Consider the following 21,090-nt stretch of genomic DNA (forward strand, 5'->3'; position numbering starts at 1 on the left):
ACTTGGATCCTGCCGACTACGCCAAAATGTAACGTGCAGATAGACACACATAGAGACACGCATGTATGTCATTCACTGCGTTCTTTTATTCCAAGTTCATACTATGGTTAAGATAACATAAAACAAAAACAAAACAAACAAAAAAAAGAAACCCTGACTAGAACAACTTTAAATTGAGTGAGATACAGTGCTCTCCTCAGCTTCAGGTTGCCATTCACACAGCTCGAGCTCAGAAAATCATGAAATGGTTTTCAAACTTCTAGAGACTGATAAAGATTGAAACTGGGTGAAATTGCAGACAGCAAACGAAAAGTGTTTGCAAACAGAAGTTTACAAGATGGAGTCTGTCATGTCACATGACCTCGGCAAAAGAAGTGTTTTCTCAAAATTACAAAATACATTGAAATAATACATTACATATCCTCTACAGAAATTAATAATAAAAATAAAGAATTTACAATACATCTCAAAGGTAGAAATATGAATATTTAAAGAAAATATAAATAACACTCAAGGATGAACAGCGCCCTCACACACTCAAGAAGGGTAAACAGCACTCTCACACTAGTATACGCTGCGCATTTGTTTTATCCTTCTATCGTTGATGGCGCTATGTCTTATACATTGAACAAAAAATAAAATACCTGTGTCGATAACTTGAAGTGAATGACCCACTATATATGTTTTTTAATCAATGTTAAGCATCGTGTCAAATCGAATCCTAAATAACTTCATAGTGCGTCAAAACTTATTCCAATTCAAAATATTTTTTTTTCATTACACAGGTTCCGCCATAATTACTTGTATTTATATATTTTTGAGTGTGTTTTTATTTATTAATACATCTCGAGATCTTTCGTGATAGCCGAACACGTTACAAGTGGTCGATAGGTGGCGCACTTTACAGAATCTTATAAATAGAATGCAGAATACACCTATTACAAAACAATAAATTGAAATGTACAGCGGTTTGATATCACTAAAGTTTACTTCTGCCAAGCCTACTATATATATTCTCTATATACTGTTTGAAACCCTTGACAAACGCATATGTCGATATGCTAATAGCCAAAACCCCAAACAACGCTGAGCATTTCCGCCGTCATGGTTGCGGTGGAGTTTTTTGCCATCTTAGAGCGTCGTCGAGTCATCATTTCTTTGTCTCTTAGCGGAAAATAGGGCCAACATCTCTCATCCTCCATGCTTTTCTGTCTTGAGCCGCTACTTCTGCCCAAGTCTTGTGTCCCAATTGATTTCTTTCCTTTTCCGAGTATTAACTGAATCTAAATTATACGCGGGAACTCCGACGATCGAATTGAGCAGATCTCAAAATCAAAATTAAATTTGAAACATTTGATTTGTATCATCTACCAGACCAATTTGTTCAAAAATATTTACATTTATTCTATACATAAAGCCTAGCGTGACGATCTTTACAATAACGGTTTGCTAATTTGCATATGTGCGTTAACATATACTGTGTAAAATGCTTAATTTTCGCTTGGAATTTAATTTCGCTATTGTCGCTAAAGGGGTAATTCAGTACTGATACATGTACAGTTTTGTAACAGTCACAGTTTTACTAGATTATCCAATCTAACTGAGTAAGTACTTCAACAATGAACCCTCTGTTACTGGACTTTTTGCATGTCGATCACAACCCCGGGACCACGCCACGGGTTTCTATCAAAATGTGTGTTATCAGCGATACCAAGCTCCAACTGACTTGTACTTCGAAATAAGAACAAACAAATTAATGGAATATACCCGTGATATGCCTCATCCAAGCTGACCTATTTACACACTGACGTGGTGGAAACTTGAAAACAGTTTCCAACACTGACTTTGATTTGTAGGCCGATAAAATGTTTAATCTTTCGTCCATAGTGAAATGGGCAAATAGAAGTATGTTGACGGGGATTACCCTGCCATGTGTGCAGTGATAAATTGTTTTTATCCTATTTCTAATTTGAGTACTCGTATTTTTTAGTTATTAATTGTGTAATTTATAAATGCTTATTGACAGTGATTTAAACATGTTGTATTAACTTTTAAAAATTTTATATTCATTATATTTTAATGCCTCTAATTTATTTGAAGTGTGGAATTTTAGTAATATCAGAGGTACATTACTTGGGGTTTGCAACTACGGTGACATGATACCAAGATCCCGTTCCAATCTCGCTCTCGCATAAGCGTTCCAACTTAGAAAAATTCGAATGCGCATGCCCGAGGTAACTAGGTTACTGGGATGTCCAGGTGGATCAAAATAGCTGCTCACGATATGACGGATTACGATAACTATATTTTCTGTACATTTTTTATGTATTACATTTTTTCACTATGAATGTGGTAACACATGTGGTATATTGTTTTATTACAAACCGTCTTTGTCATGTCAGAAGGTCGTAGCATCAGTCTCGCTATCTACGAGATGAGACTTGAATGGGATCTTGACATGATGTCACCATACAGTACTATGCGCGTTGCAAACCCCAAGTAATGTACCTCTGGTAATACAGTATATATATTAATGTTAGTATTTCTTTTGTTATCTTATCTTCGTTAATATTATTATTATTACTACTATTTTCCTCCAGGTTTCTATATTGTATTGAATTTAGTTTAAACTTCTTTTTATGTTTTTTCTTCTTTACTATGCATATGTATGTATTATTTTTTTACTTCCATCCTTCGTATGCATTAAACTCGTAAAGGGACTTATGCAAGTGTGGCTTTTGTTTTTATTTGGCAAGTCGGGTCATAACCTTACAACTGTCCATCCTACGATTGGCAGAGAAAACTCAAATCGGCTCGCCTCAATGCTCACTTTTCGTCGGGTTCCTGTCTTATTACCCACAAATAAAGTTCTTGTCAAACGTCGCCACCACAAACCGTTCCTGACGATGACTTCGTTTTCTCACGCACACGTTGCGCAGTTTCCTATTGCGCATCCATTATGGCGGGTTATTTGGATGATTATTTTGTATGAACTTCTCCACCGAGCATTCGCGATCTTGTGACATTGTACAACTATGGAAGACGAAACTAATCGCTGGGAACAAACAAAGAAAGCATTGGGCGTTTTAGAGAGCACACTTGAATGCCCTTTATGGTATGTTATCGGAGTGAAACTGTTGTCATAGCGGGAATGCAGTTTTATTTACAATTACACACACATTCTGATCTAGCCCTGAGTACAGAGGGAGGAGGCTAACCTATAGGTCTGTACGCGGGGCTAATTCTATTAGTTGGTTCTGATCAACACAGTGCTGTACGACGAGTGTGAAGACAGCGTTCGGTTCTGATCAACACAGTGCTTTACGACGAGTGTGAAGACAGCGTTTGGTTCGATTCCCGTACGATTGATGTACGATTTGCGTTTGATTGACGTGCACATTGAAATATCTATAATTTACACAAAAGTTTATATATATCATATTTTGAATCGAACGTGAATCATTCTTCCATGGATAATTAAGTTTTTCAAGTTGTTTTGCTAATTTGCATTCAAATTTATGCACCAGTCCATGGCCTTCACAAATCCCTGATGAACAGTCTCCCTTCTCTTTCTCTTACATGTATATGCCAGTCAATTCAAACCGCCACCGCCCCCACCTCTGAATATTAGAGAACAAGGACAATTTCGATATTCTTCCTGTTCCTGAAACATCCGCGAACATCCGCGAGTCGAGGCGCTGTCCTGACTTGTTTCCTTGTTTCTTTAACGGAATTATTCTGATTCTCTGGGACTGCTGTGAGTATCATTGTCCCAAGATTGGTCCTTACGCTATACTTGCCTCAGGGAGGGAGAAGCTCAGTTTTATATTGACTGGTGCATTATTTACTTTGTACATACACAGACCCTAGGGTACATGTATGTGATACATTGAATAACTAATTTGTATATCAATGCCATGATGTTTGCTTTAAGATCTATAATTTAATTTCACGATCAGATTTATCAGTCGTAAACCTCAAAGTCTGATGTCTGGTCTCATTTTTTGAAAATATTGGACATGGACAATTTCATCAGATAAATCTGGCTCTGTAAACACCTATTTTGTCATCTGATTAATCAGAGGCAGTTTTGAAAACCGACCTTCACACATTCACATTCCATTGTGTTCTTTTGCGGCATTTGAATAAAATGATAACACTGTGTTTGATTTTATCCAAATAGATATTTATTGTCCACGATTATGTGAAAATAATGATATATTCAATATCTTCTTGACTTGACATCTTTAGTGTATACCATTTTGCATTCACTCATGGTGAGGAACATCGTCTCCAACAAACCAATCAATAGAGTTTATCAGGATTCAATTATTTTAGTTAATTCATTTTCATGTTTATTTTCTTCAGCCATAGTATTTTAAAAGATCCGTCGACTCTTGGGAACTGTGATCATTCATTCTGCAGGTGAGACATCAATGCTTTCACGTAGCTGTATATAGTAGTTTCAATTGCATCTGATCACAATGATATCTAATGATTTCAACTGTTTGGCTGTCTATCTAATGATTTCAATTGTGTCTGATCATGATCATATCTAATGATTTTGATTTTCTGATCAAGACATCTAGTGATTTCAATCGTGTGATCATGACATCTTGTGATTTCAATTGTGTCTGATCATGACATCTGGTGATTTCAATTGTGTCTCATTACATCTAGTGACTTAAATTGTCTGATCATTACATCATCTTTCTAAATTGTCTCCGATTATTCTTATCGTTTGGTGCATGCTTCAGGGATTGGTTGTTTAGCTATAGCACGATGTAAAACATCAGTTATGAAAGCCGGTAAAAATGTTATAGGAATCAGTAGGAAATTAGCATCAAATCCAACAATATACCGAGTACGTGGCCACCATGATGTGAGCGCGTGTTCAAACGCATTGATGACCTTATCAGTCCGTGGTGACACCAATCTTGTAACGGTATCCTTTGTTGATGATCTAACTGAAACGAAAATAGAAAATGATGTAAATTGACGCATGATTTGAGCTGACTTGGAATGGAGTTAACAAACAGAATTAAACACAGCAATACAGTGGTCAAGAAGGATTGCTTTGAAAACAACTTATAATGCTAATATTAAATATTAATAAACGAAAACTTTTATTTTTAATTACTTACATTCTTCCACATAATTGTCTCCATACTCTTTCTTGATTTCCTTGGGTAATTTATTCCATATACGAGTGATATGTCCAAGTAATTTATCTTCATCGAGTATATTTGTAGCAAAGAACCCAGGCTCTATGATGTGGACACGTACACCAAATGGATGAAGCATTATTCTATAAGACATATACATGTATTAGCATTCTTAGGCTAAAATTACTGACTTTAGTACTCATGCTTGACTAAGTGCCCACCCCCACACTTTGGGGGTATTTCTATTTTTGTGGGAACATTTGGCTAAAATCAAGCCAGTTTTTCGCTGAAGTCAATTGCAACAGATAGTACCGGTACTTTTAGTACAGATAGCCCATAATTCACTTCTGCATTGTGTTACCAGAATGCCTGCCGTAATTTCCAGAAAATCACCTTTGTAAAGCACAGTATTCTGAATGGTCAATAACAGACTTGCCTTATGATATCATGCAAGAATAAATCATGGTATAAATTTCTTTGCATTAAGAGTTCGCACATGATTGAACACATTCGATATTGAAGATAATGATGACAATTTTGATTTTGACTGTGTTCCCACAGACCCTAATAATTTTAACATCGTAAATTCTGGTCATACAATGTACGTGAATTAATATATATAATAAAATTTGTTGTAACCACTCCTGTTTGATTTGATGAAGAAATTTTGCAATTTAATTTTCCCCAAACAGATGCAATAAATTATATTCCCCTTGAGAATTAAAATTGTCATTTGCATTTTTCAAGGGAGGTACTCGGCTCACCGACCTGAAACATATAATTTTTGGAGCTGAGAACCCTGGCTGATAAGTTGGACAAGTATGCTGTCCTGCTGAGCTGATGACTGTGTTCACTAAGATTTACCTATGATGCCAAATTATTTAACTATTATTGTACTTTACAACTACTGCTTCTTTTTTTTTTTCAACAGTTTAATTTAGGTTCAGAACAACTCAGTACCATAGTTATAGAATACGGTACTCACAGATCCAAAACACTTTGATAATATATGTCATGGCTTTAACCTTTTATGTTTTTATATTACCAGTAATGAGAATAATTTTCTTGAACATTTTTAAGTAATAGTCATGGGCAGGGTGTTATCCAGCCACCAGTCCACTCGTCAAACGGACTGGCAACTTTTTCCCATTTTTCTGTTTTTTCCTATTGTTCTTTGATAATTTTACCAAAATATATCCAAAACCATCTACATTCTCATGAAGTTTAATTGTTTTGGACTGGCAGTTGCAAATTCCTGGCTAATAATAGCCTGGTCATGGGAAACCAAAACCTTTGTGTTGAACATACCAGACTGTTTTGAAGTCTCAAAATTCATTTAGGACATTTTGTCCATATTTCACTATTGCATCATGGAACATTTCTAATTATTTACCATATTTTGGGTGGAAAACATTGAATTTTAATGGGAAATAATTTTTGCCTGAAAATGAGTGAACAAAATTAGGACATTTTGAAAAAAACAAAAACAAGCAAATTGCTGATGTTTGGTAAATATCTGAATCAGTGTAATAAGGCAAACGGGTTTATCGTACATTCAAAAACATAAAATTTTATTGGGGATACCAACCTTAGTCCATCACAGAAGGCTTCAGCACCAAATTTCGAGATAGAGTAGCAACCGCCTGGCACAACATATCTACCACAGGAACTAGTGATATTGACAATTCTCCCTTTGGTTTTCTTGACTAATGGTAGAAATATTGTCGTGACATCTATCATGCCAAGTAAATTCACATTGATCACTTGTTGGTAGTCTTCTTTCTGTAGCCATTCATATGGACAGGATATCCCTGAGATACCAGCATTGTTAACAAGCCCCCATAATCCTACAAAAAAAAGAATTTTTTAGTGATTTGCTCCTTTTTGACTCCCGTGTGCGAAGCACAAAAGGGAGTCTTTGCAGTTACCCTGTCTGTATGTATGTATGTATGTATGTATGTCACTTTTTTTGTTCCACTGTTATCTCAAGAACCACTAATCAAATTTTGGTGAAACTTGGTACATAGATACTCTGGGATAATGCGCAGAGTTGATTAGGTTTTGGTAAAAATCTATGAATATTAATTACCTAATTTGCATGATAATTAGCTGATTTTTAGCTGTTCCATGACTGTTCCACTGATATCTGAAGAACCACTCATTGGGTTTTGATGAAACTTGGCACATGGATGCTCTGAACTAGTGTGCAGATTTGATTAGTTTTAGGTAAAAATCTATGAATATTAATTACCTAATTTGAATGATAATTAACTGATTTCAAGCTGTTCCATGACTGTTCCACTGATTTTTGAAGAACCACTTATTGGATTTCAATGAAACTTGGCACATGGATGCTCTGAACTAATGCGCAGATTTGATTAGTTTTGGGTAAAAATCTGTGCAATATTAATTATCTAATTTACATAATGATTATTCAATTTTCTGCTTTTCCACTGATATCTCAAGTACTAATTATAACATTTCAATAAAACTTGGTACATAGATGTCATATGACACTGCACAGACCTGATAGTTTTTAGGGTAATATCAGTTATTAATTACCTAATTTGCATAATTAATTATTTTTTAGCTTTTGATATTTCGAGTAGTAATGATCACGTTTCAATGAAACTTGGTACATAGTTACTTGAGGACTGTGCAGACCCCTGATTAGTTTTTGGGTAAATATGTGTGCATATTAATTACCTTATTAGCATAATTAGTTAATTTTCAGCTTTTCACCTGATATCCCAAGTACTAATCATCACATTTCAATGAGACTTGCGACATAGATATTCTAGGACTATGCAGAGACCTGATTAATTTTGGGATAAATAATTGTGCCTACATGTATTAATTACCTAATTTGCATAATTAGTTAATTTTTTGCTGTTCTATGGCTATTGCACTGATGTCTAAAAACCACTCATTGGATTTCAATGAAACTTTTAAAGAGTACCCATCACATTTCAATGAACCTAAGACTATGCACCATATTAGTTTTTGGTAAATATTTATGCTTCTTACATGTAATCATCTAATTAACATAATTAATTAATACTGATATCTCAAGTATTGATCATCACATTTGAATAAAACTTGGTACATACATGTAAATGCTTTAGGACAATAGACAGCCTTATTAATTTTGGGTTAAAATCTGTTCATATTAATTCTCTAATTAGTATAATAATTAATATTTTTTTGGTTCTAATCACATTTCAATGAAACTTGGTACATTGTGCAGACCTTATTAGTTTTACACCTAAATCTGTTCATATTAGTTACCTTATTTGCATAATTAGTTTTCAGCTATTCCATCAATATCTCAAGTATAAGTAATTTTGAATTAATTTTTAATGTGTCTCCAAAACTCTCAGCACACGGGAGTTCTTTCTAAGCTTTCTTTGATTTTTTTTTTTTTTTTTGATGAAATTTTTGTAAAATGTAAATATTTAGTTAAGTTTGCTTCCAAAGTGCACAGCTCCAAAACTATGCAAATCTTTAAAACCATCTTCTCAATGAAATTACTTTACAGTCCGACAATACACAACTAGAACTTTGTTTGAAAACATGACGTTGACACCTGATGTTAACACAGGGCTGTATGGAAAATATACACCCCCCTCTCCAGCACCCTCCGTGGTTCAGTTGTCAACACATAATTCTTTGAAAAATCCAATATGGTTGAAACACATTTCTATACACAGGTTTGACAGGTTAGAATTTGTGTTATGTGTTGCTGTTACTCTAACACTAACTCACATCTGTGTTCATGAAATTAGCATGTTTAACATGGTGTCAATCAACATGCATGCATATTAAAATTGTTAATTGTAATGAAACAAACATGATTGATTTTTTTAAATTGTAAAGGTGATCCAGATTGTGATTTCAGCTTCGGCCGGTGAGTTTAACCTCACTAAAAGATAGTTTGGGTGCATTGGCATGAATGCAGCTACATCTGTGCCATTGCAAACTGTGACATTTACACAGACCAAATTGATAAAGACACATCTCTTTGGATGTTTGCATGCATGTTAAAACCACTGCGTTCTCTTTAAAGTGGGTCACATGAGTTTGTTATAAAATAGCACAAACCCATTTCTTGGGATTTTATCACGTCTAGTTATAAAATAGACATGCTCGTGAGTATACCACATGAAAATATTAAAAGCATATGCTCCTCTAATTTATTTAAACATTTGCCTATTGCCTTTTGTTGTACATGTACAACGGTCTTGTAAATTCAAATCCATTCTGTTGGGTGTTGTTTTAGGACGCAAAAGTGGATTGCACAAATGGTAGATGTTTCCACAAATAAATAGTGATCTAAGTAGAGACCCCAAACCTTCAAACTTGATTGTCCAAATTATAAAAAATTTTTTTTTAACCCTGGTTATCTATTCCAGTCTCAAAATTAAATGTCGGTTAAGCATGGAAAGTACATACCTTTATTTGGTGGTATTAGTTTGCTAACACGTTCGTACGCTTGTCTGATACTCTGTGTATTTGTAACATCCATTTGCAGTGTAGTTACACGACTTGATGTAGATTGCTTCAATGATCGGCATCCATCCTGGGTGAGACAAGCAGCGTACACATGAAATCCCGTCTTGTCAAGTCGTTTTGTTAACATGTTGCCAAAGCCAGTATCACAACCGGTGATAAAAACATACTTGTCAGGGATGCCTGAGATCGTGGGTTTTCTCACAACCCATTGTAATATTTGGTAGAATACTACAAAAGCTATAAAGTAAAGAACGTACAGCAACATTTTTAGTGACCTTGTGAATTGACTGCAACCATGATTTTGTCTGAATAGGGTCAAAAGTGCAGGTTAACAAACTTTTGAGGGTGAGTGCCCTCTGTGTTAAACTTTAGGAATACTTTTGTTTCCACTTGAATCTGGTTTGTGAACTCGTAGAAAACTGATTGACAGATTGATAAACAGTGTCAGTATCCACTGATGACGCCATTAGTTCTGCTGTCATCATGGATGACAGAACAGGACTGTTCATTCAGGGCTCATACCACTAATTGAATTTCCATAGACGACAATGTTAACATATGACGAGATTGCTATATGAAAATGACGAAGAAAGTTGAAAATATGGCTCAAAAATGGGAAATCAACATGCCAGTAATCAACCATATGAAAAAAACTAACATGTTGGCCAGCTCAAACTCTTGCAAATCTCAGGTAAACAAGACACACCTACTGTATTTGGATTGCACCAAGAGAAATCACTGGAAAAACACCAAGATTAGAACATCCATTAACACACAGAATAAACCCACAGGTACACAGCCGCTAAGTAGTAAACAAAAGACCACATGTTGGTCTCACCTCTGACCCAGGTGATTACGCCCTCAAACAGGGAGCACCTGAGAAAAATAATATTTAAAAAATTTCATTGGTTCTTGCTGGGCATTTAAATTGAGGGCTACGAGCAGCCATTGGTTAATTAGTGGCATGAGACCTTCAGAGAAATAAGAAGGTTTAATAAAGTTCTTGTTGATCTTATATATGATGGAATATCATTAGACGAGTAATTTCCCATGCAAAAAAAATCCCCAAAATTTAAACCCTGGGAGTTATTTATCAAAATCTACCACTTGGTGGCGCCCTATACCCAGACAATTAGTTGTAGAAAGTGGCAACATACACACTCAGCATAACACCAAAATAGATGGTAGGCAATGAATATAAGCCTGATTATTAGATGCAGTACTGTAAAATATAATGTTCTCATTCACCACAAACAAGTACAGACCAACGTTTGGCATGATTAGTAATTTTAATTAATTTCTAGAAATAATACATAGAATAATGACAATTAAAAGTAGTTTATCACTATAATTTAAAAAAAAAAAAAAATTCTACTGAATCAAAAGTCTCAATTCATTAGCTCATTATTTCTCCAATTAATTAAAAACAAAAAAACAATTCCACGGTATCTGCATTTAGGCCGGAGACCTGTGACGGGCAACCTTGGATATACCAAAACACAACAGTGGTTTGATTTACCATGGCCACACATAGAATTTGCTCAACATAAAATACTTAATCAAATCTTATGTGAAAAAAAGTAGTTCAACGAAACAATTTTATGATTTAAAAAGAAATAAAAATAAAAATATACAAACAAGAAAAGGATCTAAATATAAAATACTTGTATTACACATCCCTGATCAAATTAAATTCAAATCAACAGGATTTCTGATTAATTGGGGGGGGGGGTACATGCACTGTTCAATAATAAACTCAAGATGGGATTAATTAGCTAACTATTCACAAAAATTCTGAGAAAAGAGCAATAATTGTGAAATTGAAAGAGTTGTACTACTTGGCTAATATACTGACAGTATGCAAATATCTTGTCAGTGACAAGATACACAACACAATTTTGAGAATTTATTTAAATATTTGGGATTTTGACCTCATTAAACTTTGAATACGGTACATTAGAAATGACCACACTACAAATTGTTAAGTTTGTCTGCCATAATATGAAAATAAGACAAAAAACCCATAAAATGGGGTTAAGCATTTTTCTCAGAATTCCTAGAGCCATTGAAATTAGTGGTGACATGAATAATTCATTGATGAATGAATAAAATTTTTGGACCAGTTTAATAAAAACATTTATATTTACAGACCACAGCCCAACCACAGCCAATTAATAAGATTAGGGCAAAAAATATACCGAATTACAAATTTTCAAAATCTTCAACCAAGATATAAGAGATTGACAGAAATGGGTGAAACGCATAGCAAAATATAACATTTCTGGATAAAAAATTACTCCATTGTGTCTAAATAGTTGAATACAAAGCAAGAAAAGTGGTAAAATAAAAATAAAAAAGATTCCCAGTTACTTTGCACTATACCTGCCAAATCAATGGAGCTGATCTCATGAAATGTGTGCTTGAACACACAACCTCATAATTATCAGATCTATGCAAGGTCAGGAGAGGTCAAAAATTATAATAATTAGGTCAAAGTAAACTTTGGTTATGTAAGATGAGATCTGCCAAAAATGACTAAATTCCAGTGAATAGAGCCATAATTATGGTTAAAACAACAACCTCAGGTGGTCCTAGGCAAACTGTTACTTCAGGGCTCATACCACTAATTGAATTTCCATAGACGACAATGTTAACATATGACGAGATTGCTATATGAAAATGACGAAGAAAGTTGAAAATATGGCTCAAAAATGGGAAATCAACATGCCAGTAATCAACCATATGAAAAAAACTAACATGTTGGCCAGCTCAAACTCTTGCAAATCTCAGGTAAACAAGACACACCTACTGTATTTGGATTGCACCAAGAGAAATCACTGGAAAAACACCAAGATTAGAACATCCATTAACACACAGAATAAACCCACAGGTACACAGCCGCTAAGTAGTAAACAAAAGACCACATGTTGGTCTCACCTCTGACCCAGGTGATTACGCCCTCAAACAGGGAGCACCTGAGAAAAATAATATTTAAAAAATTTCATTGGTTCTTGCTGGGCATTTAAATTGAGGGCTACGAGCAGCCATTGGTTAATTAGTGGCATGAGACCTTCAGATGATGTCCATCTGTTGTCCTTCAACAATTACATTTTCATTTTCTTGAAAACTACTAGCTCAATTACTTTGATACTTGGTATGTAGGTACCTCTGTCAGATTTGTTCATTTTGTGAAGATACATGCATCTTCAATTCTCTGTTTTTAGCAAATTTTTTTTTCAATGGACCTCTATGAGAATTGTAACAAGACCATAACAATTGTAATTGCCATGGTAACAACAATGGTTTGTCTTTCAATCTGATTAATTAGTTCCTGTTCGAACAAAGTTTGCAATAGGGGCTTATAATTCTGGCTCCATCCATCCGTCCGTCCATCCGTCCGTCCGTCCGTCTGTCTTTCTGTCTGGAGTCATATTTCAGAATCCCCTTGATTTATAAACTGTTCATTCTTTGCATATTCCTAAGTACTTTATGTCATGTTTGACTTATCCTTCGTTCTCAATAAATTGTAAAATGCTTTAATTTCCTGTCATGAAAACATTAAAAAGAAAGTCTTCGAGTAACACCATAATAAATAAGCTGGCACGCGCTAACAATACTGGAGACGGGCATTTTATTTTGGATAAAAAGAATACATAAATATGAGTAATTGCAAATACAAATATTAAGTTTATGACCATATATTAGATGTATATGTAAATTTAGAAGTCATTTAATGAATCTGATTATTGTTGATACTAGATCACCGGTACTCTCAATTCACTCTCAATAACTGACCATACACTACAAATTCATTCAGAAACAATTTACCTGGTCACATGACCAATGATTTGCATTATTCAATATGATGTATTCTGCAACAGACTTGCAGCCATCTTGGTTTTTGGCCATATTACATTATCTATCATGAATAACCTTATTCTTAATTGAGTAGTTGTACTTGACATCTTTTCCAATTTTGTCTTCTCAAGTGTCAGTTTCATAAAATATAAAAGTACTAAGACTGTGTCGTTAACTGACTTTTTGATTGAAATTTTAGATCCTGTGTTGGCAGCCATCTTGGCAATAGTTGCCCTGTGTGCAGCGCCCCCGCATGGGTTAAAGACTTGCAGACAAACAGACAACTTACAAATGTTGTACACCTTTGTATGAAACTACAGAAGATTGTGAAAGGAAATTATATCAAAAAAAAAGGTAAGTAATCTATTATTAAATAGTTAAAAAATTGGAACTCCATGTTAAGAAATTAAACTAGAACTCCATGTTGAGAAATTAAACTGGAACTCTTATGTTGCGAAATTAAACTGGAACTCCATGTTGAGAAATTAAACTGGAACTCTTATGTTGAGAAATTAAACTGGAACTCCATGTTGAGAAATTAAACTGGAACTCCATGTTGAGAAATTAAACTGGAACTCTTATGTTGAGAAATTAAACTGGAACTCCATGTTGAGAAATTAAACTGGAACTCTTATGTTGAGAAATTAAACTGGAACTCCATGTCAAGAAATTAAACTGGAACTCCATGTTGAGAAATTAAACTGGAACTCTTATGTTGAGAAATTAAACTGGAACTCCATGTTGAGAAATTAAACTGGAACTCCATGTTGAGAAATTAAACTGGAACTCCATGTTGAGAAGTTAAACTAGAACTCCATGTTGAGAAATTAAACTAGAACTCCATGTTGAGAAATTAAACTGGAACTCCATGTCAAGAAATTAAATGGAACTCCATGTCAAGAAATTAAACTGGAACTCCATGTTGAGAAATTAAACTGGAACTCCATGTTAAGAAATTAAACTAGAACTCCATGTTGAGAAATTAAACTGGAACTCTTATGTTGAGAAATTAAACTGGAACTCCATGTTGAGAAATTAAACTGGAACTCCATGTTGAGAAGTGAAACTGGAACTCCATGTTGAGAAATTAAACTGGAACTCCATGTTGAGAAATTAAACTGGAACTCCATGTTAAGAAATTAAACTGGAACTCCATGTTGAGAAGTTAAACTGGAACTCCATGTCAAGAAATTAAACTGGAACTCCATGTTGAGAAATTAAACTGGAACTCCATGTTAAGAAATTAAACTGGAACTCCATGTTGAGAAATTAAACTGAAACTCCATGTTAAGAAATTAAACTGGAACTGCATGTTGAGAAGTTAAACTGGAACTCCATGTCAAGAAATTAAACTGGAACTCCATGTTGAGAAATTAAACTGGAACTCCATGTTGAGAAATTAAACTGGAACTCCATGTTAAGAAATTAAACTGGAACTCCATGTTGAGAAATTAAATTGAAACTCCATGTTAAGAAATTAAACTGGAACTCCATGTTGAGAAATTAAAATGGAACTCCATGTTGAGAAATAAACATTATACTCCATGTTGAGCAATCAAACTAGTATTCCATCAGGTTGCTTGTCTTTAAAAGTCTGTATGATATTTATACCATTGCAGAAGAGAGATCTGATGAAGATCATGTTTCCGTGGAAACTTGTGATGATGCAGATCTGAATGAACACATTGAAAACGAGAACACATCTGATAAAACTGTAAGAAACACTTCAAATAATGACTTGAAAGATAACACTGAAAGTGATTCTGATGTTCACGATGACAGTTGCCATAGTGATGATACAGAGGATGAGTTAGAAGAGGAATATTCTCCAGATAATGATGATAAAGATGATGAAGATTTTGAACCTGCATCAAACAGGAGGAGAAAACGGAACGTTGCTAAGAAACTAGATATAAAGGAAAAGAACTCACTGGTTCTGAGCCAAAAGAGCAAAACAATGATTGAGACCAAGTTTTCTTCTAAACACAGTATTATGAGATATACGGTTAATCTGAGAGCAAGAGAAAGTAAGGTACCTGAAGTACAAAATGTGAAAAACAATCTACCGAGAAAAAAAGTTGTTGATGCAAACAATAGTGATGTATTTGACTTCATAGCATCTCCAACTAAACCTAAGCCTCTAGTTGGTCGAATAGCCAGAGCAGTTAAAAAGCAAACTATAGAATCCTATAATAAACAATGGAGTCTAAGAAACAGAAATTGTACAAGGCGTACTGCTGATAAAGATGGTGACGCTGGTGAAAATGAAAAAAGAGTATCCTTCAGGGAAGTGGATGAAAGTGTATCCAGGCAACAAGATGATAAGTATGATGGCAGTCTTCAGGTTGAAAAAGAGAATACAGAGAATAAGGAAGAATTAGGTGCATCTGATCAATCAGTGAGAAGGAACGTCTCTGGTGAAAACATCAATAAGCAGCATATACTTAGAAAGAGGTTGAGTGAAGAAAATGCTGATGATATAACCGCAGAGAAGTTATTAAAACCAGGTGTAGAGATCACAGGTCATTCAAAAAGACCCCAAAGGAAAGGGAGAAGAAGCCACGAGAATACCCCTGCAACTGGAACACGTAAATCAGTATCTCCAAAATCTAGTTTATCATCACCAGTTGGTAGGGATATTAACACTCCTGTGAGAAGAACACGTAGATCAACTTCCCCTGGTTCCAGTCTGTCTTCACCACCAGGTATATGCAGTAAATCCCCTGGTAATAAAATAAAGAGAAATGCTAAGGGGGAAACAGCTTTACATATTGCCTCAATTAAGGTAGGTAACTTTTATTATAACTTTACATATCTTTGTTACGAGACCTAAAAACTTTTATAAAGCATGAAAGATTGTCGTGAGCTAAATTACCTTCAACGACTAATAGCATGTACAGATTGGATGTGTAATACATGTAATCATGACTGCTTACATTCTGTAGGGTGACGCGAAAACAGTGAAAGAATTATTGGAATCTGGTTTTGAGCCTAATCTTAAAGACAATGCTGGTTGGACACCTTTGGTAAGAAAAACAAAACAATGACGGGTGTTTTATGTTCTGACATGATTTGCATCCTTGCATTAACAAATCCTAGACACATATATTTCTAGTTGTTAATTTAATTAGTACATTGTGTTGAGTAACTGGGCCATGTGTTCTTGTGTAAAAAAGAGTCATGTAAAATGCCATATGCCATTGAGTGATCTGGATTTACTGGTAACTGTCAAACCATGGAGGCTAAATTGGCTGTGGCTTTATATCTCAAACTCAATGTTGAAGAAAAATATTCCGGTAATCTATTTTGACTAACACTAGAAACATTACTACTTTCACTCCAAATTCTGAAGACATTTTCAAAACACCATCTTTTCCTCTTTGATGCAGCATGAAGCTTGTAACCATGGTTACATAGAGATTGTGACTTCGCTCCTGGATCATGGGGCCTTCATCAACACTCCAGGTTATGAGAATGATTCGCCATTACACGACGCTTTGTACAACAGACAGCTCGATATTGTCAAGTTATTGGTTCAGCGGGGAGCATCTTTGGATGTCAGGTAGCGTATATTGAATAAGAGTATCTCTTGAAGTTAAGAAAGATTTTATTATATTATATAGAAGCATTTCTATATGTTCTATAGGATTTCTATATATATATATATATAGGAGTATTTCTATATGTTCTATAGGATTTCTATATATATATAGGAGTATTTCTATATGTTCTATAGGATTTCTATATATATATAGGAGTAGTTCTATATGTTCTATAGGATTTCTATATATATATAGGAATATTTTTATATGTTCTATAGGATTTCTATATATATATATAGGAGTATTTCTATATGTTCTATAGGATTTCTATATATATATATAGGAGTATTTCTATATGTTCTATAGGATTTCTATATATATATATATAGGCGTATTTCTATATGTTCCATAGTGTATATTCCACTAATACTTGTTACTGATACATAGGAAAAATTAACGATAATAATCTTTGTTTATTTATTTTTAGAAATATTCATGGATTGACACCCTGGGACGTTGCCAAAAATGATGATTTGAGAAAAGCACTGAACACTGTGCCTGTGTCTATCACACCACAGATGTCCTCGCCAAAGGTAAAATAAGCTCACACTAATCTGAGATGAATGGCACTGTGACTGGTAGCAATTTTTAAATTATTTGTTTAATCAGTGGCCATTTTGGAATCAGTTGTTATAATTGTGAACACTTTGGAATCACTTGTTCAATTGATGGACATTTGCCAAAGAGTAGTAGAGAAAATGGTGATGTCTACGATAGTTAACCCAATTATTTTTATTTCAGTTTGAAACCATGTGTCGATCTAAAATGGTAGATATTGTCATAGTTGGTACTGGTCTAAAGAGAGAGCAGAAAGCAAAGTTGGATCACTGTGCTAAATTACTGAAGGGCAAGGTGTTGGATGAGTTTGATGACTCAGTCAGTCACGTTGTAACTAGTTGTAATGAAGATGGGCAGTGTCCCAGAACTATGAAATATTTACAGGCAATCCTTCATGGAAAATGGATTGTTAGTTTTGATTGTAAGTAAAGACCAACATCATACTGGTAGCAAATATGTGCATTGGGTGAAATTATGTTAAATGCAATTCCTCTTTTTTACTATTGAATAAACATAATTAATATTTTAATTTAAATACACATAGTGCCTATTTGCATCTTGTAGAAGTAATTTGCATATACATAGTGTTCATTTGCATACAATTGCTCGTAATTTGCATACACATTTGCATATAGTTGGTATTACTTTGCATATACATAGTAATATACCTGCACATTGAGCAAAATTATCTGATCATTTTCATCAAAATTATCGGTAGCTGTCAATTACAATGTGTCAATGCTCACTAGGGGTTACAACCTGTCTAAAGAAGCAACAACTGGTGGAAGAACAGTACTTTGAAGTGACCGGCACCGTAACTCATCCTTTTAGTCTCGGACCACGTAAAGCAAGATTGAACCATGAACAACAGGTGAGTCTCTTTCTTGATCGTTTAAATTGTCTCGTTCTAAAGTACTGTAAATTCCTAACAATTTGTTTGTAGCTCTTACTCTTCAAGCTTCTAGCAGAGACAGGAAAAACTGCTCTGAGTTGTCTCAGATGTGACGTCACATATGCAATGTAACTGTTGATACATAACCTATAACAGTAGCTAGGGGAGACAACACAAACCTATTCCAGGTGTGCCTAACTTTCAAAATGTTCTTTGCCCATATTGGTTTGAAGAAAAAATAGAAATGCTCAGCATAAAACACCGGACCCAATGGACTTGACATTTGGTTTGTTAATATCGATGGACCAAGTGCATTTTTAGAATTGGTCACAAGGTTTGGCTGCCATTTTGAATTGAACTGTTTTCCCATTTACTTCAGATCAACTTAGAGATACAGAAATTCATTATCAAAAATCATCTAGGATAGATTGAGCTACCGTAAAAACTCTAAAATTTCGACCCCTCTAAAAATTTGTTCGGGTGATTATTTGGCAGTTTTGGTATTTTATTGGCCTCCAAATTTTTGCCTTCACTTAAAATTGCCGCCTTATTCTTATTCGAAAATTTCAACCAGTTTTAGTTTTTCGCCTAACGAAAAAAAAATCTAGCATCCAAACAGGACTTTCCCCGAAGGTTTGTATTTTGACCTACTGTCAAACCACGTTATTACGAATAACATCGACCCAAGTCAATCAGTGTGTTCCAACCATTTGCCACAAGAGGGTGCTATCATACTGTCAATCAAAAATTGTTCCCCATCATTGACCCCCCCCCTCCCAATACGCACACTGAATTATTACTAAATAAACGCTAAAATATATAGTGTAAAAAAAAACATATTGCAGTGAGTAAATAATTGACATGAGAGAGATTGAAATGACTAAACAAGACACATAATGGGTGTTGAAAAACTGCAAAGGATAAAATAGACATTACAAATTATCATTAATAAATGTACAATCATACTGAGTAGTATTCAAATTGCACACATTCTGCTCATGTTAGTTCATAATTTTATTTATTTATTGAATATTACGGTATCCCTATTTCACACTTTTTACTTGTAAATAATGACAATAAAAACCTAGGAATAATCATGCACTTAAGTTTGGCTAGACATTCTGAACTCAGTAAACAATTCCCACTGAGTGGTGTGAACGGTTTTTATTTTACCCTGTCGTGTTCGAATCTGCCCTTGGTGGGGAAACTGGCCCAGCCATGGCAATTTTATATATTTTCTTTCGTGGCCCGATGCGAAATTACCACGACTGGTCGATTCTGCAGCATATCCATTGCTGTTACTTATTCATGATATGCAGTGACGTTATGGAACCCGGGAGTAGAACACTTCCAAAAGAGGAAAGTTGGCGTGCACTCGGACAAAGGATTCTATGCGTCAGGCCACATGTGCGATATACTTGTTTAGAACGGATCAAACCAAAAGCAGCTTTTCTCATTGGTTGGCAGCTTACAAGTGATGCTACTCATTAGCATATTTGTCACCACAAAAACGTCGTGACAACTATAGAGGGCAGAATAGACGTTGTGGTAATTTTGCATCAATGCGGAAGATTCTATAAACTTGTTAATTATCATATAAAACAATAAAATTGACACGACTGGGCCAGTCTATTCTGAGCGGAACCAAGGCAGTTGCGACTGGTGGTTTATTTTATGACATGCCAGCTATGGTGGTGGTTGACGTATAAGCTGAATATACATTGTTCACCTCTGAAAAGCTGTTTGTTCAAACAAGCTTTAAACAATTTTCTTGAAAACGCTTTTTTTGCTATTTACCGTAAGTGTCATTTTTAGATTTATGAAAATAATGTAAAAAAAAGTGTGTATTTCGCTTATGAAATTATCAGATTAGCATATAATCTGGCTTGTAATGCTCTAATGCTCTAGATGTTTATTTTCCAGTATCCTGGACTTTTCAACGGCTGTCATTTCTACTTCCATGGCAAATTTAATTCACCTACGCCAGTGAAAGAAGACTTGAACCAGTTAGTAAAGTCTGGAGATGGTAAAATATTACTACGTGAACCAAAGATGGATGACTGTAACAGCAGCCAGGAAGTACCGTACCATGCTACACCAAACTCTGATCTATCGGAGTGCACACACTATATTATACATGATCATGATGTGCAAAAGCCACCAAGCAAAATACGGTCAAAAAAGTTACGATCAGCATCAGTAAAGTGGCTGATGGATTCTATCTCTCAGTTTACATTGCTGGATATCACAGACTAGGTACATAAATGTATCAAGCATCATTCATACTGGATTGGTCCATTATATAAACTCATCCTGGATTGGTGCATTATATATACTCATCCTGGATTGGTTCATTGTATATACTCATCCTGGATTGGTTCATTGTATATACTCATCCTGGATTGGTGCATTATATAAACTCATCCTGGATTGGTGCATTATATAAACTCATCCTGGATTGGTCCATTATATAAACTCATCCTGGATTGGTCCATTATATAAA

The 21,090-nt window shown here is 34.8% G+C and overlaps 2 protein-coding genes across 2 annotated transcripts; one reads left to right on the forward strand and one right to left on the reverse strand.

Annotated features, from left to right (window-relative positions):
• The first annotated feature begins 2,823 nt into the window (after positions 1-2,823).
• LOC102809673 (BRCA1-associated RING domain protein 1-like) lies at positions 2,824-20,843 on the forward strand. The gene is made up of 10 exons (XM_006824861.3): positions 2,824-3,115; positions 4,369-4,425; positions 13,735-13,889; positions 15,155-16,320; positions 16,481-16,561; positions 16,925-17,097; positions 17,565-17,670; positions 17,879-18,116; positions 18,445-18,566; positions 20,511-20,843. The coding sequence occupies exons 1-10, from the start codon at positions 3,036-3,038 to the stop codon at positions 20,841-20,843; spliced, it is 2,511 nt and encodes an 836-aa protein (XP_006824924.1). The 5' UTR covers positions 2,824-3,035.
• Positions 4,532-9,942, reverse strand: LOC144342864 (retinol dehydrogenase 7-like). Its single transcript, XM_078005726.2, has 4 exons — positions 9,618-9,942; positions 6,754-7,012; positions 5,145-5,308; positions 4,532-4,967 (listed from the first exon to the last, which is right to left on the reverse strand). Exons 1-4 carry the CDS (start codon positions 9,940-9,942, stop codon positions 4,735-4,737), a joined length of 981 nt encoding a protein of 326 aa, XP_077861852.1. The 3' UTR covers positions 4,532-4,734.
• Positions 20,844-21,090: the final 247 nt, after the last annotated feature.

The sequence above is a fragment of the Saccoglossus kowalevskii genome, chromosome 7 (genome assembly GCF_978046115.1).
Source record: "Saccoglossus kowalevskii chromosome 7, keSacKowa6.1, whole genome shotgun sequence".
Classification (NCBI taxonomy): domain Eukaryota; kingdom Metazoa; phylum Hemichordata; class Enteropneusta; family Harrimaniidae; genus Saccoglossus; species Saccoglossus kowalevskii.